General features: G+C 38.6%; 1 protein-coding gene and 1 pseudogene across 14 annotated transcripts in view; one reads left to right on the top strand and one right to left on the bottom strand.

The window, feature by feature from the left end:
• The window catches only part of PPHLN1 (periphilin 1), a 137,272-nt gene that overhangs the window by 17,371 nt on the left and 92,888 nt on the right, over positions 1-27,013 (top strand). For 8 of the 14 annotated variants that reach the window (XM_045287273.1, XM_013006944.3, XM_045287267.1 and 5 more), the window contains exons 2-3: positions 15,272-15,369; positions 25,168-25,332. In XM_045287273.1, coding sequence (XP_045143208.1) covers positions 15,272-15,369; positions 25,168-25,332 — 263 coding nt within the window. Of the gene's footprint in view, positions 1-11,771; positions 11,788-15,271; positions 15,370-25,167; positions 25,333-27,013 lie in introns of those variants that run through there. The other 6 variants (XM_045287275.1, XM_045287277.1, XM_045287278.1 and 3 more) reach the window with 2 other exon arrangements.
• LOC101658500 lies at positions 4,985-5,882 on the bottom strand (annotated as a pseudogene).

Raw genomic sequence — 27,013 nt, 5'->3', positions numbered from 1 at the left:
GTTCTTTTCATCTCTGAATTATTTATCCCACCTATTTTATCTAGGTAGACTTGCAGATACATTATTAAGTGCAAAAACCAGGCGAAGCCAAATAAAACCAACGAAGGAAGTCAAAACCAACAAAACAATAGCAACAACCCAAAAACAAAATAACAATTACAGAAAGCCACTGACAAAAATGGAAAAGCCTATAAATAGTTCAAGGCTTGTTTGTTGGCCTTTACGAGTGTTTTCTAGTTGAGTCTGATAGGGTGCCACACTCTGCCTCCAAATTCTGTTTTTGGTATTCCCCGGGGATTTCCTCACTTTGCTCCCCTTGCTGCTCTGTTGTATGCCCTTAGTGCTTTACCCCAGCGTGATGGAGTCAGATTGTGCACTATTCCTGAACTGTGTCTCTCCATTGTCCCTGCAGCTCTATGGTGTAGTGAAGGACATCGCGTCTCATGGTGGGGCCCGCTCTATGATCCTCTGTGTTGTCTGCTCTGAGCAGGAATATCATCGCTGGGGCTTGGTGGGCCGGGATGCCCTCTCCTCCTTCTCCATCTCTTTTCGTTTCTCCTATGTGTTCTAATCTGACACGCCCCTCTAGCCCCAAGCTGTAGCCTCAGTGATGTCTTCTGAAGTGCATTCTTCTGAGACGGGGGTGGGTGGGGGGTGGGGGTGTGTGTGGGGGGTGGGGCCAGCCTCGCAGACCACTCTATTGGTTCCCTGGTACATGTCTGTTGTACTCATGTCTTGGCACACATCGGGTTGAAGCCTGGTCTGTCTTTCCCTCTCCTTTGGAGAAATATAAACAATACCCTCCTTTTGGGTGGGTTAGTGCCCCACTCCCCCCCACCCATGCTTTTTTTTTTTTTCTCTTTTTTTCCTTTCTTACTTAGTTGAATGCCATATGTATCCCTGGATTGGATTTGGCCCCTGCCATAGTTGCTGGGCCTCACCCTAGGGATGTATGTATATAGTACCTTTCCCCCTATGCCTCGTGTTTTTTTGTTTTTTTTAAGCTTACCACAGTGGACTCATGTTGTACTTGTCCTTTTGTGCTTGGCTTACTTCACTTAGTGTAATTTCCTCCAGTTCTTCCCATGCGGCAATGTGCTTCATGCATTCATTGCTACTTTTTAGTGATGCGTAGTACTCCATTGTATGTATGTACCACAGTTTTTTTATCCATTTGTCTGTTGATGGAAATTTGGGTTATTTCCAACTCCTTGCAATTGTGTGAACTGTGCTGTGATGAGCATTGGAGCACAGCTGTCTGGTAGTGGTTTGTTAATTGCCTCTTCTGGGTATATCCCCAGTAGGGGGATTGCTGTGTCGTATGGCAGCTCAATTTCCATCTCTTTAAGGTATCGCCAAATCGATTTCCAGAATGGCTGTATGTGCCTACAGGTCCACCAGCTGTGGATGAGAGTTCCTTTCTCCCCACAGCCCTTCCAACACTTGTTACTTTCTGATTTTTTTAATTGGGCTATCTTTGAGGATGTTAGGTGGTATATCTCATAATTGTTTTAATTTGCATTTCTCTTATGGCTATTGATCGAGAACATTTTCTCATGTGTTTATTGGCCATTTGGATTTCTGCCTCTGTGAAACTTCTGTTCAGGTCCTTTGCCCACCTCCTTAGTGGGCAGTTAGTTTTTTTCTTATTGTAAGTTTTCAAAGTATTGTAGATTTTAGTAATAAGGCCTTTGTCTGATGTGTCATTGCTAAAGGTGTTTTCCCAGTCGTGGACTCTCTTATTACTCTCTTGGTGAATTCTTTCGTTGTACACACGTGTTTTATCTTCAGTAGATCCTATTTGTCAATTTGTGACTCATCTGTTTTTGTGTCCTTCCCTGTTTCTGATAGCCTACGTATCCCCTGTACCAAGGTTCTCAGGTTTGTCCCAATTCCCTCATTAATAGTTTTGGGTTTAACTTCAAGGTCTGTTATCCACCTTGAGTTAATTTTTGTGCATGGAGTGAGGTAAGGATCTTGCTTACTTTTTTTGCATGTAGATATCCATTTTTTCCAGCATCACTTATTGAAGAGAGTATCCGCTTCCCATTTGCTATTTTTTTCCCTTATAAAAAATGAATTTTCTGTATGCTGATGTTTTTATTTCTTGGTTTTCAGCTCTTTTCCATTGGTCTGAATATCTGTTGTTATACCAGTACCACACTGTTTTGACCACTATGGCTGTATAATATGTTTTAAAGTCAGGTAGAGCAAGCCCTCCCACTTTGTCCTTCTTCTTGAGGAGTTTTCTGCTAATTCTGGGCTTCTTCCTTCTCCATATGAAGTTGGTAATCAGTTTTTCCAATCCTTTGAAGAATGATGATGGTATTTATATCGGGATAGCATTAAACTTATATAGAGCCTTGGGTAGAACTGACTTCTTTACTATATTGAGTCTTCCAATCCATGAGCATGGGCTATTTTTCCATTTGTTGAGATCACTCTTGGTTTCTTCTTACAGTTTTCTGTAGTTTTCCTTGTACAAATCTTTTGTTCTTTTTAGTCAGGTATATCACTAAATATTTCAATTAGTGCTCGTCTATTGTAAAGGGTACTACCTTTTTAATTGCCTCTTCTTTGATCTTGTCTGATGTGTATAGCAGTACGGTAGATTTCTGTTTCTTGATCTTGTGTCCTGCCACTCTGCCATATTCCTCTTGCTTCTAACATGCCACTTGTGAAGTTTTGGGGATTTTCAATATATAAAATCATATATATCGTCTGCAAATAACAACAGTTTGCCTCTTCCTTCCCCATATGAATACCTTTGATGTCTTCTCTTTGTCTTATGTTAGCTAGGACCTCCAGTATGATGTTATAAAGGAGTGGGGACAAGGGGCATCCTTGTCTGGTCCCCTTTTTCAGTGGAATTGTTTCCATCTTTTCTCCATTAACTACCATGTTGGCTGTTGGCTTTTCATATGTAGCTTGTATAATATTGAGGAATTTCCTTCCATTCCTATCTTCTTGAATGTCTTAAACAGGAATGGGTGTTCGATGTTGAATGCTTTTTCCGTTTCTGTTGATATCATCATGTGGTTCTTATAATTTTTCATGTCAATGTGGCGAATAGTACTAATGGTCTTTTGTATTTTGAACCTACTCTGCATCCCTGGTATGAATCCCATGTGGTCATGGTGAATAATTTTTTTATATGCTTTTGTATTCTATTGTCTAGTATTTTGTTAAGGATTTTTGCATTGATGCTCATTAGGGATATTGGTCTGTAGTTCTCATTTCTTGTGGGATCCTTGCCTGCTTTAGGTATCAGAGTTATACTAGCTTCATAGAAAGAGTTTGGAAGTTTTCCGTCTTTTTCTATGTTCTGGAAGAGTTTGTATAGGATTGGTGTCAGTTCTTCCCTGAATAATTGGTAGAATCTCCTGTGAGGCCATCTGGCCTGGGGGATTTTTTTTTGTTGGTAATCCCTTGATAACCTTGTCTATTTCTTCTATTGCTATGGGTCTGTTGAGGTTCTTGATGTCCATCTGGGATAGTCTACGGAGAGATTGTTTTTCTAAGTATTTTCGACACATAATCTTAATCATCACAAGCAATGTTATTCTTGCCTAGTAAATGTTAAACTATTTTGTTAATGCACAAAATAGATGAATAGTAGACTTTTTTCCTATTGTCATAACTGCAAAATGTGAGATAATACGATAGTCAGAAGTAGATATAGCGCTATTGAGTTAATTATAAAGAACTAGTGATCTCAGAGAAGAGGGAAAGTTAATTTATTTGTAGTACATTTGATGATAGAAGCTCACTAGGGCAATCTCCATTTGTACTTTACCCTGCTACTACAGTGCATCTGGATAAAATGAAAAACAACTCTATTCCACTTTGCCTCTGAAATCATGTGTGAGTGATTTGGTAGAAGAATGTTTCTTGTGACTTTGTTTTGTAATCACTCTAACTTAGAGCTCAAGTCCTTCCAAGTGTAATTAACAAGGTAAATGGTCTAGCAACTAAGACCTCACTGCCATGGAGTCAGTTCTGACTCATAGCTGAGAACAGACTGGTTCACTGTAGTACTCTTAAGTAAGACTACTTATACTAACTTTACTGAATATAGTATAAGAGGCTGAGGAGGCATCAAAAACAGGTGGAAAGATTATATGGAATCACTGTACCAAAAATATGACCAAGAACTGACGGTATTGAAGGAAGAAGTCTGGTTACACTAAAGGCATTGGCAAAGAATAAGAGACTTCAGGAATTGATAGAGAATCAATTGACATGTTTTAACAAATGGATTTAGAGCTGGAAGTGCTCTCATTTTTTTTGTTGCAGGAGTAGACCCTCCACTTTCTCTTGCAGAGCTGCTGGTGGATTCAAGTTGCTGGCCTTGTGGTAGCTCAGCGTGTAACCACCAGTGTTCCTTGGGCTCCTTATGTGCTTAATTCATGGTTACATAGATGTTCTGTTGTTTTCATGTTTACGAAGGGTCTTTCAAAGTTCATGGAACACTTTCATTATCTTTAATTCCATTTTCTACGATTTTTAAATTTCATTTTTTAAAATGACATTCTTTTGACATTGACACCTAATTCACACATCATACAATAGTTTAAACATATTAAAAGGAAGTGTTGTAATTATATATTTAAAATAGGGACTTTTATTGGGAATAATGATCTTTCTTTTTACCCTGGGGGCTATGGAAGTATAGACAGTTAGCTTTGTTAATGTTCATTAAAATGGACTAATGATACTGGTGCAAAAGGGTCAGGGTTGTTGCCTTGCTACAGAATTCTTTGGGGTCCTTAGCAGAGGGTGGCCAGCCAGAGGCTGTTTCTTTCTTCTCAGTTAGGCAACTCAAAGTAGAAACTCTGTGGTGAGTTGAAGTAACTGCAGGGTCTAAATATTAAAAAAGTAAGAGAAGGGACTATCATACTATGCTTCTTCAAAGTATGTGCCTGAGGTAAAAGCCAGCTTAAAGCCTGCTGGGGCAGTGTCCGGATGCAGTCATCATCAGCATTTAATCTTCAGGTTCATATTTGGCTAGTCTCTTCCTTAGCTCCTTGCTTTGGTCATTCTTCTTGGTGAGAATTTCTTTCATGTTTCGATAAGCGGCCGTTTGCTGGAATTTCTTTTCCAGTTCCTTTTCATCCATTTGCAGCTGCTCTTGGATCTGGAGTAGGTCATGCTTGGCTGTCGCTAGGTTCTCCTCCAGGGACTTCTGGTTTTCCATCTTGTCACTGAGTGTCCTCTGACACTCACTCTTCAAAGCAGCGACTGTGCTTTCCAGCTCACTCAAGCCTTGATAAAATCCTGTTGGACTCTTTGGTCAGTGTGTGCGTCTTGCAGTGCTCGCTGGAGCTTTGACTTCTCATCCAGTGCGTTCGTGGCTTGTATCTCGAAGGTCTTCAGCCTTGACTTCAATTTCTCATTCTCTTCTTGCAGCCTTAATAACAGTTTCCTTGTTTAGGAGTTCCGCCATTTCGGTTTTATTCAGTGGAGCAAGTTTTGGCTTCGTGATGTCTGCAATAGGCTTTTCGTTTGAAGATGTAAATTCTGCCTTTTCAAATTCTGCAACTTATTCTAATAACTCAGTTTTCAAGTTTAGAGATGGCTGTCTGTAGCTTGAGGTACCACTTCTTGGCCTGTGCAAAGAGCTGCCGCGGAAGGAGCATGTTGGTGTAGTAGTGTTGATAAGCTCAGACTCCACTTAGTTGTGCACCACAGCCTGGAGCCCGCCCGCTCAGGACCTTGGAGATGTCATCGATGGTGAAGGTCTCCTCCACCAGCCTGCTCTCCTTGAGGTCCTGGAAACAAGAGTCTACAGTCTTCAGTCTCAAGCCTCTTTTTGAATGAGCAAAACACATGTAATTAATAATTCCATCTTGATGGTGGTCGTTCAAGCCCAACTCTGCCATGGCAGCGGGTTGGAGTCACCCACCAGCTTCGTGAAGCAGGAGAAGCCGAAGCCAGGGTCAACCAGGGTAGTTGGACGCCTGTTGTAATTACATTTATATATAACGATAGGGAAATAGATCTGTATACAAATATTTTTTTGTTAAGTATTAAGGTAGCAGTCGGACATTGGGCCTCTACTCAAGTACTCCCTCAATGCAAGAACACTTAGTTCTAATAATCCGGCACTCTGTGATGCTCACCTTCCCAACACAATCACTGAAAACAAAATGGGTGCATAAGCAAATGTAGTGAAGAAAGCTTATGGTGCATCTGGGTCTTTAAAGAGTTGGAGATAAATAAGCTGTCATCTAGCTGAAAAGCAACAAGGCCCACATGGAAGAAGCTCACTAGCCTGTATGATCATGTGGTGTTGATAGGATCAGGTATCAGGCATCAAAAACTCAAAAAAAATCATATCAATGTGAATGAGGGAGAGTGTGGAGTAGAGGCCCAAAACCCATTTGTAGACAATTGGACATCCCTTACAGAAGGGTCACAAGGAAAGGACAAGGGAGTTAGGGTGCAGTATAGCACTGTGGAGACATAAAACTTTCCTCTAGTTCTTTAATGCTTCCTTCCCTCCCCTTCTCCCCCCACTATCCTGAGCCCAATTCTACCTTACAAATCTGAGTAGACCAGAGCATGTACATGGGTACATATAAGAGCTGGAAACAGGGAATCCAGGACAGATAAACCCCTCAGGACCAATAATGAGAGTAGTGATACCAGGAGGGGAAGGGGAAGGTGGGGTAGAAAGAGGGAACTGATGACAATGATCTACATCATATAAATCCTCCGAGGGGCACAGACAACAGGAAAGTGGGTGAGGGGACCAGTGGTTGGTATAAGATATGAAAAAATTAAAAAAAATAAATTATCAAGGGTTCATGAGGGAAGGTGAGGGAGGGGGGAAATGAGCTAATATCAAGGGCTCAAGTAGAAAAAAAGTTTTTAAAATACTGATGGCAATATATGTACAAGGGATTTTACGTGTGGATTGTGATAAGAGCTGGAAGAGCCCCCAATAAAATGATTTAAAAGAAAAAGAATGATCAAATCATCACTATAATCAATTTTTGAACATTTTCTTACTTGTACTGGTTATTAGTTCCCCATTTCACCCCCAAGCCCAAGAAACTATTAATCAAATTACTGTTTCTATAGATTCTATTTTCTAAAATTTTTTTGAAGCTTCCTTAAACATTATAATATAGGTAAAAATAAAGTATTCTGAGTCTGTTTGTTTTCAGATGGTTACATTGTAAATTCCATAATAATGTGGTAGGGGGACATACACAAAAAATATACAGTATTAATAAACCTGAGCGGGTCACAACTTTCTAGCCATACACATAATTTTAAAAATAAGGACAACAGTAAAATCATACTTGTGCCTAACAGGATAAAACTGAAATGCATACAACCTGAAATGTGTCAGCCTTATTTAAATGTAATTTGTATAAGTGAACAAAACAAAAAATACTCTATACTTAACAGTTCTAGTTATGTGAACACCTATACTATCATAATCCTATGAATATGTTCTCCCACCTATGAAAGTTTGTAAGCCAGCAACTTCATGCTTTTATCCCCCCAATTTTAGGTATCTAATTCTACACTGTCCATTTATATCAACCTAGTGCTCTGAGGAGACAAGCATGTTATTTGATGTGAAGACTCTTCATTCAATTTGGAACTTTGTGAGACCACATCTATAAGCAAAGTCAAATCAGGACAGGGCATACATAAAGTTAGCAGCAATATGCACCAATTTACAGGCTCAAAAGTCTTCTCTTTATCTGGTCCGGTTCTGGTAAACTTAACATGGGCTGCCTCACTTAGCCTCACCAGGGTGCCTATTGACCTTGGTCATGAACTTCAGACCAGCCAACCTGCTTTCTTCTTCTTTAGTCCCTGCAAGCCAGTTCCACAGGTGTCAATTGCCAGACTTAATCTGTCTCTTTATTGCTGCATTTTGCAGCTTGCATATTGCAGGCTGCCAGCAGGCTCCCTTTAACATTCAGTCCTAGAGAGGAGCGTTCCCTCATGGCTCCAAATTGTTTAGCATCAGGCACAAACCACTACTTAAAAATTCAAGAAGCTGAAGGGTTTCTTTTTTCCCCCTTCAGTCTGTCAGCAGACCCTTAGGTAAGTCTCTCTAGATTTGAAAGTCCTGAGTACTCAAGACACTGGGTGGGGCTTTTTTTTTCCAGAGCCTTCTTGGCAGGGGTGCCCTATACCCATTTAAAGATTCAATTTAATGGCTGAAGGCAAGTATGCTTACAAATTATTTTTACTTACCAATAATTTCCATTAATTATTGCATTAATAACGATAAGCAGAATAAAACAATATAAACATAGTATAGTCTGATCCTAAACTTAATTCTTAAAGTGTAATCTTTATTTCAATATTTACTTAAAGAATTTCATTGATAATGAAATATGTCCTTAGGCTCCTGACTGCATCAAGCCAGGGGAGGGCCTTCTGTCAGACATTTCGATTAGGCAGCATGGTCTCTGCCAGAGAGGTTTAAAGTGGTCTTTTTGCCAACGTAACTTAAAGCTTACATTTATTCCATTTATTTTTGCCATTTTAAACAGGAATAACAAATGACAACAACTAAGGAAAATCCTCCTGGCATATTTTCTCTGGCTCCAACCTTGGGAAGGGAATGGAAGGGTGGGCAACTATTGCATTCACTTGTGTGTATGCTGGGCATCTGGAGGTGACACTAAAAGCTATCTGATTTAAATAAGGAATGTAATACCTGTTTTAGGGCAACTCTACCTATTTAGACTGTCCCAGATGGGTAGAACGATGCAACTTAGCCACAAGAACGTGCCCTAGAGCCTCTGGTATTAAGCGAAGTTCCATGAAAGTGAAACCATTCAGGAGCTCCCCTAACCCGAAGGTTAGAGCTCCAATCAGGTACAAACACACACCTGTACAATTTTTCTGAGTTTAAACTGCTAATTCCCTTCCAAAAAAGAGAAAATATAAACAGTTACCAGAAACCAGACCAGGGCAAGCTTTCCTCCACACTGAGCGTGGCCACTTGTTACCTGAAAAAAATTTTAAAACAGTAAAGAAAAACACCCTCTATCGGCTATACTGACAAAGTGTTCCTTGGAAGCAAAGATAGGTTGCCTATTCAAAAACACATTCCATTTCACACACCTCTGGGTGAAACCCTTCAAAGTCCCGCAACAAAGACTGGATGAATAGGGAACATATCTTGACCCAACTTCACATTAGCAACAATCCATCTATTTTAAACAGCACTGTAAAGCAGACAAAAATTTTTTATAAACATAAGAGAATTCCAATGTAAGTTTTTGACCTGTTGTCCATTCTGCCAGGGCCATAACAACCAATCTGACAGCTAAGAGAAAGACCACTGGGAGAGAAATAGAGAAATAAGAGAAGGAGCAACATGAAAGGAAACTAAAAAAATAAACCAGGAAAGCTGAAAATCAAACCAGGCTTCTCACATGGCATCCCAGTGAGAAGATTGCTTGGAAGGATTATGACCACGTTCGGTCCCCTAACCAAACCAGGATAAGCCAGTCCTGGGGAAAAAATGTCTTACCTCCGGAGGTGATTCTGTCAGACTCGTGTGCAGGAGTTTAGGGGGTGCATCTTCCAGGTGTCTGCCAGAACAGGTTTGCCAGAAAGACCTGAAACTTCTCAGGTGGTGCCTCCCCTATTGTTTCCATTCCTGGGCCAGCCATCCGGTAGAGGCCAACAGGTGCGGTACAGTGGCCTTTCCCAGTCAATGCACCAAGTGTTGTAAGCTAACAGTTGAATGGCCACTATAACCCTCCAAGTTCCATTTAGAGCCTTTATTAACCAGCGCAAGTTAATGCCTCTCAAACCCCAGCAGCCCCTCACTTTTGCAAGGGGTCAGCTTGTAAAGGTTAAAACCACAGTCTGGATGACGAAGTGGTAGGTCTGGGTTTTTTCTACACAGCTGTGCAAGCGAGTTATAGAAGCCCAAAAAGGCAATAGTGTACAGCTACTGAGTGGGGCACATTCTGACAACAGTCAGGATTGTGAGGGACATTCTGATCACACTGTACATTCTGAAGGATACTCTGGCCACACCGTACATTCCGATAACATAGGCAGGGGGACAGTCAGAAGGAGATTTGAAAATCTTAAAATGGTGTTCCTTATGTCAAGTCAGTTTCAACAGTAGCATTTACAATATCATTACTGTTTTTCTGCAGGGTTTGGACTCCCTCTGCTCTTGATATATTTGCTTGTGATATAACCAATTCTATGTCCTAACTTCCACACCTGTTTCATCAATCTTTCCCCCTTCAGTCTCCTCTTGTATAGTTGGAGTTTGTGTGTTTTCTTGAATGTTTGTGACTGCTTCACCTTGGACTTGGAAATTTTCAGCATCTGCTAGCTGTGCTTCCTGAGATAAATCCTCTATCTTGTTTTCCCCAAAAACTATGTAAGTATCTGAAGACTCTTGTAGACATCTGGCTTTGTGAATGCAAAGAGGATCGTTTGACTTCTGGATAGTGAGATAGTGACTCTAGTAACCCCCGTGACTTGGCGAAGACCCAGTTTGGACATAGCCTTGTGTGCCTTATTTTCATTCAGATTCTGCTTGGCTTTATTGACTGGCTCCTCATCCATTTCAGCTGCTGCCGCCAGCTGGGTTTGTTGTGTGCTTGACTGTGTGGAACCTGTACCCCAAGCTCAGGTACTGATTCATCACTGTCTGATTCTGTTCCTGTGACAACTTCTGTTCCTGTGACAACTCCTGCTCTGTAGCAGGGATGATTTCTGTGATGGTCATTTTGTACAGGGAAAGTGGAACCAAGGTGGTGGCAGAAAGAGAGCGAGCAAGCGAGTGCATGACCCATGCCTGTTGCAGAAGGAACGGTTTTCTCTCTTTTGATGTGTATTTTAGACACCCTGTTTTGAACTCTGGAAAGATCATATTTCTTGTTTGCTTTTTCTAGTTGCTTTATTTCTAATGGCTAACCTTTCTTCAACGTTAAGTACTTCACTTTCTTTCAGCTGTGTTATCTTCAATTTACAATGACCTTATGTATTCATAAGGAGCCCTGGTGGTGTAGTGGTTACACGTTGGTCTGTGATCTGTATAGTCCACACTTAGTAACCACCAGCACTTCTGAGGAGAAAGACTGGGATTTCTACTCCTGTAAACAGTTACAATCTCAGAAACCCACAGGAGGTTACTTTTTGAGTCAGCATTGACTCAATGGCAGTAATAAGTTATCTTAATATTTCTGTATCTCTAGGTGCTAAGATCCATTGCAGTGGCTACCAGGAACTCACAGACTAAATTCATGATTAAAGGGTTTATTAAGAAGGTTGACAGGTTGTAATGCAAGTGAGAAATGCTCAGAATACAGGGCACGTTGGAAAGTTCTTTCCGGTTTGCTAATAAATGCTTCAACCCAAGGACAATCAGCTCAAGCTCTGTGGGTCAGCAAATTCAGTTCCCTGAATAAGTGCCCAGAGGGCACCCTACTCCAGTAAGCCTTAGCCCCAGATAGCCTAGCCTCAAGGCATTGAGCTTTACTTCTGTGGCTCAGCAAGCCCAGCTGTCCCCAGTTAAGTTCCCAGAGGCGCACTCTACTCCACAAGCCAGCCTCTTCCCCCAATGGGCTGGGAAGTCCACTGTTCGGTTTCATGGTCTGCCTCCTGGTTCTTCTGCTGCTCCCCTGATGTTAAAGTTATCTTCTGAATCCAAGAGGAGGTTCGATGTACAGGGCTGTTGGGTTCTGCAGACTTCCTCCACTCCTGACTCTTACTGGTAATGAGATCCCTTCTGCTTCTCAGAGACCTCATTTTATACTCAGCTGGGTTGCATTGAAGGTAATCCTGGTCACAATCCTGTTAATATCTTCCTTTGCTTTCTTCCCAGATCTATGTAGGAAAAGGTCCTTTGGTGGGAGTTAGAGACTAGCTAGAAGAGCTCCATTAAATAATTCGCTGCTGCAGCAGCCGCTCTTTGTATGGATAGATTAAGTTGAAATACATTGAGATGACTACAGTAAAATTATTATTTGGTTTCCAAACTGTCAGGTGAAAGTTGGGGGCTAAATCAGGAGTGACTTATAAATAATCCTACTTCTGCAAATACGGAGGCGACGTTTCACGAAATCCCTATTTAGTCTTTGGGTGAGCATAATCTTTTAAAAACTGCCATGCACCTCTGCCCTGAACCTACTTCTGTTGTTTTGCTTCCTACTCACAGTGACCCTCTAAAGGGTTTCCAGGACTATTAATCTTTATCGGAGCAGGTATCATCTTTCTTCCATGGTTAGCAGCCTACAGCTCCGTGAGGGCTAGCGGTAGTTATAGCTAAATGTTTGAATAGATTTAATTTGTTTTAAGATATTTGATACATATTTCATAGTAATTTTCATATAATTCATTGTAGTGCTTACGAATCTTGTGTTACCTACTTTATTGTTTTATATATTGCCAAAGCATGTATCAATATTATTTATATTCTTGAAAGGAAAATCATTAAAAAGTTCTTTTATCAAGCTTTTATTTAGTAAGGTTGTACCTTTTGGTGTTTGTTGCCCTGAGTTCTGGATTGCTTTTGGATATGGGGTGCTTTTTTGCACAATGTAAAGTTTGTAGGGATTTCCAGACTGAAACTACTGGATTTTTTTTCAAAGCTGGGCGATATTTTAAAGCCAGCATTCTTAATATCCCAGCCCCAATCGACTTTAAGCATCTAGTGTTGCCCTCTCATTTTGAGATAAGGATGAGAGTTACCCTAACAGTTCTCATCTAGCAGAATTAGGACTACAGCTCCTTTTTATTTTTTTTTAAATCTAAGAAACAAACATGGATTTGCCCCTCTTCTGAGACTCCAGTAACCTCTGATGTCAAAATAGTATTTTCTCTTTTCAAAACTGTTTTTGGGGCATATGGCTTATTAATGCCCATACTTTTTAAAGAGTTTTATTGGCCATATTTCTTAACGGAAATAATTTTTACTCCGGTTTTAGAGGTATTACATGTTCATACAAAGAGTGAAGGTTTAGTTCTGTTCTATTAATTGACGACACAGATCCATAAGTCTTCATTCCTCTCCCCACTCCCAGTCCTCTGGTTTTAGAGGTATTACATGTTCATACAAAGAGTGAAGGTTTAGTTCTGTTCTATTAATTGACGACACAGATCCATAAGTCTTCATTCCTCTCCCCACTCCCAGTCCCTATCTACTTCTCCCCTGGAAGATTAGTAAGAACTTTAAATTGGATTACAAAAAAGACTGAAGTGACTAGTAGTTACTTTTTATTTATATTTATATATTTTTTTTGCGGGGGAGTCACTGATTTTAATATATTACTATTATATTGAGTAGGAAGTTTACAGTGTTTCTTTAGCATTTTTATGATTTATTATTTTTTTAATTAAATTCCAAGATCTTTTTACTTATATATATATATTTTTATTAAATTCCAAGATCTTTTTACTTATATTTTCCTTTAGTTTCCATGCTGTTCTAATAGGCCTACCTTGCTTTGTATTTGTTTGCATCATATTTCTTTATAAAAATGTACAACAGTATTTGACTAGTATCAACTTGAGCATTTTGGATTGGTTGTAACCATTACTGTACATATGCACAAATATACCCAGAAGTAGAATTACCAGGTCAAAGTATACATGCATTTCATGTTTAATGGGTTTTGTAAAATTGCTCCTATAGAGTTTTTACCAACCTCATAATATGAATATTGCCTTCTCAAAACAAAGTAGTTTGATTTTCACAGAGCCTTTGGAGGAAAATTGGTAATCCATTATAGTTTCAGTTTTTCTTCTTTATTTGAAGGAAGTAGAGCATCTCTTTAAACAATTAAGCACCGTTTATTTGTATTACCCCTTTGTGAACTGACTGTTCACCCCATATGTCTGTTTCTCTTTCAGATTATTGAGCTTTTCATACTGCTTATCTGTACTGTATCTTAAGTAGAAGCGTAAGATACGAATTATTCTTTAGCCTGAATGTTCTGATGGGTTAAGTAAATGTAGAAGAGGAAGAATAACACTGACAGTTTGTTACCATCACTTCCATATTTCCTTGGACCTAACAGCAATAAAAATAATGTTGAAGGCGCTGCTCTCAGATCTACCAGTCTCTCTCCCCCTCACCCCCCGGGTTTATCCTAAATGATTGCCATCTCATAGCTATCTATAGTCTATAATTCTATACATTAAAACTGGGACATTTTCTTCCTTCTCCTCCTTGGTGTGGTATCATAAAGAGGCACCAAAAGCCTGTGGCAATTATTTTGTGAAATATTTTCATTCTTCACTGATTTCTATAAATTTGCCTCTGGACTTGTTCCCCTTTTTCTGTGACTAAAATGCCCTAAAGTAATACATAGCCCATTTCACTTCTTTCTTATGGTCATTGACCCACTTGAAGATTCAGTTTTTGATACAGAACATGTTCCCTTATTATTTCACTCTCTGGTTCTGTCCATTAACAATTTGTCATCTATTCAAGGGATTGGCATGAGCAGGTTGTGGTTTTTTGTAAATAGTTTTATTGCAGTGTGGTCTGTGACATCTGGGGACAGTGCAAATAGTTATTGTGCCTGGCTACTAACTGTTAGTTCAAGTCCACCCAGATGTACCTTGGAAGAAAGGTAAGCCCATCTGGTGATCTGCTCTTGAAAGGTGACAGCTTTGAAAATGCTATGCATCACAGCTCTACTCTGACACACATGGGGTGACTATGAGTTGGGGTCAACTCAGCGGTGACTGGTTTGAAAGGTTGGCAGTTCCAGTTCACCGAGAGGTGTCTTAAAAGAATGACCCGATGTTGTACTTTTGGAAAGTCACAGTTTTGGAAACCCTATGTATTTTCAGCTAACGTGAACATAAAGATAGGAAATATGGTCTAAAAAAATCTAGGGGAAAAACAAACCAAACCCCAATCCCCATAAACTAACATTACATCCACTAGGAAATAGTAGTTTTGCTGACAAACCTTTTAAACTACTCACTATAATAGATCTATTCTTTACTACATGAGAATGGAGAAATCTTTGTGGGCTTACCACTCTTCCTCCCATTATTGGTTGGAACAGGCTCTTGAAGCTTTAAATAGCCTTGAAAATGAAAGGAGGGTGGAGGTTTCCTTCACATACAAAGAAATTCTCAAATATAAGTAGAGTAAGTTGCTTTTGTTGCTATTTTTTGTTGTCACTTATGTTCTCTTTACTGTCTCTGAAAATACTTATGGTTGGCAGGTAATTTGTTCTTTTCTTCTTTGTAACTTATTAATACTATAAAAACTGTAATTTGTTTGTTTCTTTTTATTTTTTAGTGGCTAGTAGAAGAGATGAAATGTGGTCTGGGTCTGATGGACGATATGACTATGAAAGACTTCCAAGAGAACGAGCAGCCCCTCGAAGTCATCCCAGTGTAAGTCTCATGTCTCAGTTGATCTGGTACATCAAAGCTAGTCTGTTAACAGATCTTACTTAAGCTGTCTAAAATGTACTGAGCTGTGTTGAAGGACAGATCAAGTCTGTCTTTTAAAAATTAAAAAACAAAAAATAAAAGGCAGTAAAAATTTTAAACACGATCTATATATTGTTTAATTTGTAAACTAGAGGCACTATATTGACTATAATTTGTGGGGCAAAGTGTAAGTTTGATAAAGGTCAGACAATCAGTTAACATTTTGAGTACCCCTTCTTGTATAGACTATACATATTTTTATATACTAGTGAAAATGTTCAAACATTGCATGCACAGAAAGCCTTAAAACAGGCTTTGATAAACTTCCCTAAGAGGTCAAGTATGTGCATACATCCTTTAGTTAGGATTCCTATAGGCATGCGTTTTTGTAAACAGACAACTGTGCCAATGAGTGAGAATGCCTGCCGACGGACTTAGGGCCAGGGAAACAGCTTCTACTGTGTAATCTTGCCACTTGTCTCTTAGTTGTTCTTGGAGTTGGGAATTTGGGGCCATTACTTTTCTCTTCTCAAGGAGTTTGCTCTTTTGCTTACTATTGTATTCTTAGCGCTATATATGTGGGGTACAAAAAAAACCACAATGGAATTCTTTTTCAGGGCTATATATTTAAAAATTTTTTTTTTTTTTTTGCAAAACAACTGTATCACCTTCAAAGTACTCTCCATTGCACTTAATACATTTGTCAAATCTGTGATTCCATTCTTTTTTCTTTTTTTTGTGAGAGAGTGAGGCAGTGAGTGAGTGAGACAGTGAGAGAGTGAGGCAGTGAGAAAGTGAGACAGTGAGTGAGTGATTCCATTCTTTGAAACATTTTCCAAACTCATCTGTTTGGATGGTGGACAACACCTCCCTTGTTTTTTTCTTTGCCTTTTCTACACATCAAATCACTGCCCTTTCATGTCCTTCTTCATTCAACGAAAACAAAAGGAAGTTGCACAGAGCGAGGTCAGGTGAGTAAGGTATGTGGGTCAAGAGAGACATGCTGTTTTTTTTGCCAAAAACTGACGCACTGAGATGGCTGCTTGAGCAGGTGCATTGTCGTGGTGGCACAGCCAGCCCCCCACCTGCCACAAATCAGACCTTTTTTGTCACACACTGTTAACAGTCTAACCCTAGTGGAATAAATTCCAAATGCATTATGAGTTGGAATTTTTGTCTATTAGGGAAGTTGACGGACATTTAGAACGAGGATTGTCATCAATTGACAGTTCACCTTTTTTGAAATGAGAAAACCACTTGTACACTTGAGTTCTCCCATAGTGCTGTCCTTGTGTTCACCATCACAACAGTTGAGCTGTGTTCAACATCACAACAGTTTCTGTGGCATTTTCCCCAAGCAGGAAACAAAATTGCACAGCCACACTGTTTTCTTAAAAATGGGCGGCCATCACCAAAAAACGATGTTTGAACAAAAATGCTTTTATGAAAAAAATTCACTGTGACAAGAGAACCTTCCAGGTAACGTCACTGGGTGCACCAATCCAGAGTGAGTTGCTGAATGTTCGCCTACTGGGAAAAACACATACTATGAAAGCTCCACTCTCCCCAGCGCAATTCCAGCTTTTTTGGGTACTCCCTTGTATATCTGTGTGTACTTGGTATATAGCAATTCAATCTTATTGAATTCCTCTCTGGAAGTAAAGGGAAGGCCAAGAAGTTGTCAACCACAAACTTTATATAAGCACCAATTTGGGGATGTGGTGTTGGTACAGGGATATATTATGGATTCTTTAAAGATCATCAGAGCTAACATGCATGTGTTTGCATTTGGTTGGTTTTTTACTTAATTAATAGTTATAACCCACTAAAATGAGTGGTGTCTTCTTCAGGGCATTTTCATTTGGCCTCAGTTATAACTTAGGTTAGCGTTGTTCCAAAAATGATTTAAGGTAAATCTGATCACAAAATGCATTGAAACTAGTTATTAAATGTATATGTAAATGAAGGGTCTATACAAACTTTCTAATCTTCTAAACAGTTCTCACAGAAGAATATGTAGCCTAATTATACTGACCATTGTTTCACCATTTATGGTCTTTATGACAATTAAACCTACTTTCCCCCGGCTACACCAAACTTTCTTATGAAAGCACACAAAAGATAATATTACAGTATTGGATAACTTCTGTACTCACGTATATTTTAAAGGGTAAATTTAATTTGGATAATTTGTGGAAAATGAGGGTTATTGGTTGATATTTTTAATAAGTCATAAATCTGTAAGATACGGTATCACTCAGCACTTAGCCAAGAAAAGGAAACTACTTTGTTTAAAGGAAAAACTTTAGGGCACTGAAAAGACTGAAGAAATGGAAGTGCTAATAAGTCAAATAGAGATGAGCAACAGTAGGATGTAGGAAGGGAGAGAGGGAAAGATAGTTTCACCAGAGCCCAGGGATCTGCAATTTCCAGTGAGAGCCTAAGGAGAGTTTTCTCAGTAGGTCTCACTTCACCAAGTCTCAGGGCTGTTAGATTGTATCCAAGCACCCCCCCCCTCCATTTTATTGGGGGCTTGTACAGCTCTTATCAGAATCCATACATACATCCACTGTTTCAAGCACATTGGTACATTTGTTGCCATTATCATTTTCAAAATAGTTTCTTTCTACTTGAAAGAAAAATCTTTCTTTTTCCTTGGTATCAGCGCATTTTCCCCTTCACTCTCTCCCACACCGTCTCTCCCTCATGAACACTTAATAACTTATAAATTATTTTTTCATGTCTTACACTGACTAATGTCTCCCTTCACCCACTTTTTTTTTGTCCCTCCCTTTAGGAAGGGCTTACATGTAGGTCATTGTGATCAGCTCCCCGTTTCTCCCCCTACCTTCCCCTTCCCCTCCTGGTATCTCTACTCTTATTATTGGTCCTTAGGGGTTTATCTGTCCTATGTTTCCAGCTCTTATCTGTGCCCATGTAAATGCTCTGGTCTAGTCAGATTTGTAAGGTACAATTGGGATCATGATAGTGGTGGGGGAGGAAGCATTAAAAAACTAGTGGAAAGTTGTATGTTTCTTTTTTTTCCTTTTTAAAAAAATTTTTTAAATATTTTATTAGGCTCATACAACTCTTATCACAATCCATACATACATCAATTGTGTAAAGCACATTTGTGTGTTCATTGCCCTCATCATTCCCAAAACATTTGCTCTCCACTTAAGGAAAGTCGTATGTTTAACCGGTGCTATACTACTCCCTGACTGGCTCATCTCTTGACCCCTGTGTAAGGGGATGTTTAGTTGTCTACAGATGGGCTTTGGTTCTCCACTCCACACTGCTCCTCATTCACATTGATAGGATTTTTTTTGTTCTGGGTCTTTGATGCCTTGTATCAAGCACATTTGTATATATTGCCATCACCATTTTCTAAACATTTGCTTTCTCTGTAAGACCTTTGTATTAGCTCCTCTTTTTTCACTCCTTCCCTCACCCTCTTACCCTTGTGAACCGTTGATAAATTATAAATTATTTTTATGCCTTACACTGACCGCTGTCTCCCTTCACTCACATTTGTTGTTGTTATCCTTTTGGGGGTGGGGGTGGTGATGTCGATCCTTGCAACCAGTTCTCCTTTTTCTCCCTCATCTTACCCCTACCTTCTTGGTATTGCTATTCCCATTTCTTTACCTGAGGAGTTTATCTGTCCTGGATTCTGTGTGTTGAGAGCTCTTGTGTGTATCAGTATATATGTTCTGGCCTGGCTGGATTTGTAAAGTAGAGCTCCCCACAAATGTTTTAATGCTCAGAAAGTAAAAATAATAGTGATTAGTTTTTCCCCATCAAATGAATAAAGTTTTTTTTAAAGTATTTATATATTTTATGGATATTAGATAGCTTGAGTTATAATGGGGATGTAGAATGGTGTATTATAGAACCAAGATGTTTTCAGAAGGTATAAAATGTGGGCAGTTTATATACAGAAATATCAATCAGAGAACAGTAGGAAATGTTCATGATGAAACCAAGGAAAAAAGATGTATAAAACCTTTATTAGACGGTTATCCATTATGTAGTATATTATTATACCGCAGAACATACTTGTACTGAAAGTTGTCTTAAACAGCTGCTAAGACTGGAAGCAAATGACTTCTCAGGAGGTGGATGGAGTCTTCCAATCAGGGGAATACTGTGGTTTACTGTAGAGGAGCATGTTTTAAGATGGGAATGATCCGTTATATCAGTGTCACAAGACCAAGACGAGCCCTCCAGAAGTCTCCTTAGGCCATTGTGGGTCTTTATTGTTTTTTGGAGGGTGTTTGGGCAGGCTTCTCTATTTGCAGAGGGAAGCGATTAAGCGCTACTAGTACATGTGCCACAGCGCATTGAGTTGCTAACCACAAGGCCAGTGATTCAAACTCACCAGGTTCTCCTTGGGAGCAAGAAGAGGCTCACTGCTCTTGTAAAGATTTACCATCTCGGGAAACCTACATGGGGTCTGTGATTCAGCATCTGCTTGATGGCAGTCAGAGTGGGTAACAAGTAGAGTTAGCTTGCCTTTTTTAAAAAAACATGCAGTTTATTTACCAGTATTGTGTGAAGGAACCTTTCCCTAGAAGAAGTTGAATTTGAGAGGAAAGTAACTGATGATGAAACAGGACTCCAGAGATTGGGTGTTTGTGGATCAACTTTAAAAAGAATGAGGGTGTGTTAGGCGAGTGGACTAGGGAAAAAATCCAGTGACATATATGTATAAGACAGAGCTTTATATCCAGAAGTAATTTCATATCAAGAAAACATCCATTCCAGTCTAACTCAAGTCCGATACTAGTCCGTAAGTCCCTCTTCTGACTCACGTGGTCACATGCAGTGATACAGAATGCAGTAAGATTGCACTCCGGTGAGTGCAAAGTCACATGGATCCATGATCCTGGACACGTGACAGGTCGTGGCAGCTCTCAGAATCAGCAAGCAGGAAGGTAAAGGCAGGTAGGGGGTCGGGGGGTGGTCCTGGGGTTCTTCCTTTTAAGAAGGCCATACCCACAAGGAGGCAGGCACCATTAGGCTGTGACTTGATTGACAGGTTTGCCTCCACCCCTACACTTTCATGTATCTTCAAGTTGATTTAAAATTAGCTAACCACCACTGCAGATTTTTTTTTTCCTTTAAAATTGGAGGACAAGGGCTGAGAATGGGTGCAGGTACGTTCGAGAATGGATTTGTAGAAATCTATGACTAACAGCCTTAGTTTTTCTCTGAAGAGGCATCAGGGTTCCTGTGTTAAGCAGGTAGAGGGAAACCTAGGACAGCAGTACAGTTTGGAGTAGCCTTGTTGGAATATCTCCTGACCAGAGATGTTTGAAAGACTAATACTGAGATGCAGTAAAACTGCATTGTAAATTTGGAAAGGATACCAGTCTGCAGAATGTTAGCTAAATATAACCTAGTTTGGGAGTGAAGAGGGCAGATTGCTTTGAGTGGATTATTTTAAGATGGCAAGTTGAGTGGGGAAGATAAGGATGTTAGAGGTTCGGTTTTATTTATTTTACAAGCTTTTATACTGTGTACATTAATATTAAGTTACATACAATGAAATGTAGACTATTAATTGGATATGTGTTTGAATTTCAGTTTGGTTAATGTCCCTTGTATGGAGCTGCACCAAGAAGCTGTTAGCTTTCTTTTGTCAGACATCCAGAGGAGATATGGTCAATTCTTTTATGACTTAGTTTTCTGAGGCAATTCCAATTTCAAATATTCTGACCGGTTGACTCCAAAAAGCATTTAAATGACTCACAAACAATAATGTTTCATTAAAAACCTATGAATTAATCACATTGTAATCGGTCATAAAACCAGAGAAAGGAAACACCGTATCTTTGAATACAAAAGTCTACCACCCTGTGTCTTAGAATTTTAGTTAAATGTGGTAACATTTTCAGTAAAAAGTATGTGATGACAAAAGCAGTGTAAAATTAAGATTCCAAGGTAGAGTATTTTGTATGCGTTGCTTGCTATGGGCCAAGTGTTGTTCCAGAGGCTGGACTAGAGCAGTGAATGATGTTTGTTGTCTGAATTAATGTTCTCCGTTTTACTTCTCTGTATTCTAATATCCATTGCAATGGCTACACAGAGCTCACATTAAATTCATGATTAGATGGATTATTAAGGATGTTAACAATTTATAATGCCAGTGAGCAATGCTCAGTCAAGATTGAGTGGTAACAAACTTCAGGTCTGCTAACACACTGCCCAGGGGGACACCCTCTGCTGTAAGCCCCAACCTAAAGGTATTTAGCTCAAGCTCTGTGGATCAGCAACCTCAGCTCCCTGAATTAAGTGCCCAGAGGCACCCCACTCCAGTAAGCCTCAACTCAAAGGCATTTTTGCTCCATTTCCTGGGTCTGCAAGTTCCCAGTTACTTCCCAGTTACTTTCCCAGAGGCAACTCACTCCACAAACCAGCCTTTTGCCCCCAAAGCACTCAGCTTTACTTGCTCCCTGGGTTGGCAATCCACCATCGTCTCTGTTCCAGCTCTGGTTCTGCTCTTCCTCCTCTGATGTTATAGCTGTCTTCTGGATCCAGGAGGTTCACTCTGTGCTTCTGGCTTGATATGATCTCTCCTTTTGCTTCTCAGAGGCCTCATTTTTATACACAGCAGGAAGGCACTCCAGGAAGTCAGTCCTGTTTGTAATTACTCACAGGTGAATTCTATCCTTATCTTCCCCTACTTTCTAACCCAGAAGTTCTCAACTGTGGGTCTCGACCCCTTTATTTTGGGCGGGGGGTGTCCAACCACTCTTTCACAGGGGATGCCTGATTCATAACAGTAGCAAACTTAGAGTTATGAAGTAGCGATGAAAATAATTTTGTGGTTGGGGGGTCACTACAACATGAGGAACTATATTAAAGGGCCGTGGCATTAGGAAGGTTGTGAACCACTGTTCTAACTAGACCCATGCCAGAGAAAGGTCGTTTGGTGGAAATTAGTTTGGCCAAAAGAGCCACATTTAGTACCATATATACACTGTGTATAAGCTGGGTTTTTCAGTACATTTTTAATGTAGTTTTTGTGGTAAAAGTAGGTGTCTAATTGGCTGATATTCGGGTTGGCTTATACTCGAGTATATACAGTAATTCACTGCCCTTGCAAATGAAACTGTCAGGGTGTCTGTTTATACTGTGAGGAGGCTTACTTTCCTTCTGCAAGGTGATTGACTGATAGGAACTGATGGCTTGGACTGCTTAATTTGAACCATCATACGTAGTTGCTTTGTGCTGTAGCTTAATGTGTTTGACTTTAATAATGGAAACATTTGGTTGTATATAAAAGTAGATAATGTAGTACTTATACTTGCTTTGTCTGTGTTTCCACCATTCTCTTTGCTCCAATTTTCTAGATTATTTTGAAGCAAATTCAAGATACCATATTTCAATGATAAATAAATATTTATGTATGTCTATTAAAATAAAGTCTCTTTATTTCTTTTTCAAAAAGAGCGGGAGAGGACTTTGTATTTTAAATAAACTATTTGAATGGTAAACAGGTGCCAAGAATATTTTAATGAGATATTGGAAAATGTTTTAAAAGAAACATTAATATCCAAGATTTGTACTTAGTTAATAGATTAAGCATTTAGGGTATAATAAGTGGCATAGATTTTTATATTGAGTCTAACATAACCATGACGTTTATATTTATATGTATATATGTGTGTATTTTGCTAATGTTTGTTATTAATGTCCTTGCTGAACCTTCCCCTACCCAAAAATCTCATTCTTACCAGATTTTGATTCGCCTGATCTTTCAACTCAGTTATAATGAAGACTCACCAACTGTATATTTATTATTATCACTGACCTTGCCCTTTCAGATTTCTTTGTGTTGCTCAAACTTGAAAGAATATTGAAAAGAAACACTGTTTGAGGCTCTTGGAGATGCAAACAGATGTTTTGAGATGTATATCATACAGCACAGAATTCTCCAGGAAAGGGTTAAAGAGATGGAAACACTGCCTTCAGGAGTGTGTAGACCAGGATGGAGAAAATGTCACCAAACAGTAGCTTTACATTTTGCTGTTTGTTGTTAACATTTTTTGTAGTTTTGTGGCAACTGTTTTACTTACCTTTGTATTCAATTAAAAAAAGAAAGTTCAATATATAATTAATTTTGATTCAAATTTTACCTCTTAGGAAAGTTTGCTATATACATTTTATAGTTCTAAAATAAATTTTTAATAAAAAGGTATTTAAACAACAAGGAACTGCTTTTTAAAATGTGTGGTTGCTATTCATAAAAGTGTTTTGGCAAATATACTCCTCCCACTGTCACTACAGATCTGATAGACAAAAAAACAAGGATAATTCAAGGTGCAGTTTCATGGCTTCTTGGCATTGGAGAAATCAGTGATTCTAAAGTTATGAATAAACAAACAAAAAACCCCAAATCCACTGCCATAGAGTTGATTCTGACTCAGCAATTCTAGAGGGTTTTCAAAGCTGTAGATTTTTAGGGAACAGATAATCTTATCTTTCTCCCTTAGATCAGCTGTTGGGTTTGAACCATCAACCTGGCAGTTAGCAGTTAGCAAACAGCATTGTCAGGGCTCCTTTGGGTATGATAGCCAATGTACATATATAAAATATATTTTGCATTTCAATATCTTAACATACTCAAGAAGGAATTATTTTTCATAGACTTGCGAAGTTAGTAATCAAAATAGACAATTTTTTTGAGCACAAGTATAGAAGATGTGCTAAGCACTCTATATTCCACATTTAATCCTTTAACAATCCTCAAACCCATTTCCATCAAGTAGGTTCCAGCTCTTATTGGACAGTTATACTGTACGGAGGGCTCCCAAGGCTGTACTCTTATGGAAGCATATTGCCACATCTTCCTTTTGTGAGTGGGTTCTAACTATGAACTTTCAGTTGGCCACCAACTCCATAACTACACTGTGCCACTATGACTCCTCCTAACCAACCTCCTGAGACAGCATAGCATTTGTCTAGTCAAATTTTCAAATAAGGAAAATAAAGCTTTTAAGGAATGCTAGGTTTTATATATTCTTTTTGGTGAAATCTGTTTAAATCATAATAACATGTCTTAAACCGTGATAGCTTTGCACTTCAGCTCTCTTTCACATATGTCTCATAGAGAGAGTGGTTTCTAACCCAGGACAAGTATTCCTTGTCCTATTTTCCAACCTTATAAGAAACCCACCCACTTCTAAAACATTAGCAATATCTGCTTTGAAAAGTTCGTTCAGATTTCATATTGGGTCTACTTTGTTTTAAATTGTAAAAGCAAAACGCTTTTCTTCAAAATATTACCTTTTGCTCTTTCTAGTTCAGTATCGTCTCCTTGTTTAGCTGTGGGCTTACATGTAAAAATTTTGTATTTCTTTTGAACATACGGTTCAAGCCTAGGTAGACCAAGATGTGCCGTATTTTAAATCTTGGGTTTTATTTCTAAACTCTCTAGACAGATTAGAGTGAATGTAGCATTTTTGTTGTCTGTAGTTTATTAAAATGATAAAAACATTTTTATTTTACTTTTGATTTATTTTTAGAATGCTACATGTTATTTGAACACCTGACTTTTTCATTGAACAATTTTATTTTCTTTAATCCATTTGAAGATCTTGCTAATACTTAGTCATATTTCATTTATAAATTTTTGGTTAATACATCTACCCTATTTTATTAAGGATAAGAATGCCTGTGCTTTTTGAAAACCATTTTACAACAGAATAGAGAAATCAGTGATTTTTATGCATTTCTTTTTGTCTGTTTTAGGATGGCTACCATAGAGTAGTTAATATTGTGCCAAAGAAACCACCACTGCTAGAAACACCTGGTGAAGGAAGCTACAATAGATATTACAGTCATGTTGATTACCAAGCATATGACGAGGGCCGCAGTTTTTCTCATGATCGAAGAAGTGGTCCATCTCACAGAGGAGTATGTAAACTTCCCCCATTGATATTAATCGTTATTTCTTATAAGTTAAAGTTCATGTAATTTTTAAAATTTTATGTGACTAGCCTTGGAAACAGCTGCATTAACCACTTCCTTTTTTGATGCTCTGATGAATTGTCTGTTGGGACTCTGAATTGAGAACTGGTAGGCAGGAATCTTGGGTTGCTGGACAAAGTGAGTAAACAGCCTGTAGCTGTAGTTTTTTTGACATTACTTCCAACTAGCAGCTTGCTTTTTAAAAAAAAAAAAATCTACATTGCCAGAATTTTGCAGAAACGATAAAAGCTATCTGTTGTCTTGGTGAACTTATTACTAAATGATGATGATGATTATTGTCTTTTACTGGATATTCCCACTTATAATTACTTTTTGCATTTTGTCACAAAGTAAACATTTAAAAATATTAGCAGCTATTATGACTGTTGCTTTTATACTCTGTTTCTCTTTATCATCATTACTAATCTAGTATATATTTAATGTTCTGTCAGCGAACATGATTGGAATTGTTCCTTGATGCAGTTTAGCCCTGCATGTTTGCATTTATCTGCCAGACTTGTTCATTTTCCCTCTTTCATACCATGTAATATTGTAATTAGCAGTACTTTTTAAATATTGTTTATAATTTAATTTGACCTTATTTTGAGACTTGGTATTAAATTTCATACTTTACATTTGAAGAAACGAAGGTCGAGTGATTTGCTCAGTGTATGTGTATGTGAGAGTCCAGTCCTCTCTTTTGCACCATAGTAACCCTGGACAATTCCAAAGTAGTAAGATTATTCAGTGTTTGGATTAAAAAATATTTTTTAAATATATACTCCTAAAGTTTGGGGTCTTGGAGAAACAGGGTAAGACTATCTGCTGCCACGAAGAGAGACAGTCTCAGGAACTAGAGCAATTCTACTCTGTCTGGCAGAGCTACTGTGCATTGGAATCAGCCTGACAGCCGTGGGAAGTTACAACTCCTTCAACTTTTCATAGAATTAATTTTTTATGTTGCTCAATTTTAAATGTCATTTGTTCCTTTAGAAAAAGAAGCAATAGTGCAAATGTAAACATTTGTTATCTCTATGCTAGAAACACTAGATTTTGCCTTGAGTGACATTTCCATAAACAGATGTTATCCCTCTTATCAAAACCCTGCAGCCATTTAGTTTGGACAGGGAATTCTGGGTTCAGGACCAATTTTCACATGCATCCTCATGAACATAATTTGTGTATGTGCACTAAACATTTAAAGCAAAGCATTGTCTTCATATTGATTTATTATTGGTGCAAGTTGTATTTGTCTTAATACTCTACACAGAATTTTCTCTTAGTTCTCTTAAAGCAAATACATTTGTAACCCTATTCTCATGACACTAATTCATAGAGTTCAGGTATGTAAAACAAATTTCTTTCATACTTGATACAACTTTTCATTATAGCTGTTGAATTTTTTGGTTTTCTTTATATGTAATGTTGAAAAGGAAATTGATCAGCACAATTATGTCAGAGCAGGGTATGTGTTGCTGCAGTGAAGATAAGATGATCTATTTTAGCTGAATCAGTGTTTCTGATTGTAAGTAATTAGCATAAATATTTTTATAAGCTTTTACTTTTTTTATGATGGGCTATAATGTCTCCACATTGTCTCTAATTTTAGATCTTGCTTCTTTTTTTT

This window comes from Echinops telfairi, unplaced genomic scaffold (assembly GCF_000313985.2).
Source record: "Echinops telfairi isolate 266 unplaced genomic scaffold, ASM31398v2 ScPeMD7_12;HRSCAF=54, whole genome shotgun sequence".
NCBI classification, from domain to species: domain Eukaryota; kingdom Metazoa; phylum Chordata; class Mammalia; order Afrosoricida; family Tenrecidae; genus Echinops; species Echinops telfairi.
This window is presented reverse-complemented; position numbering and strand designations above follow the sequence as displayed.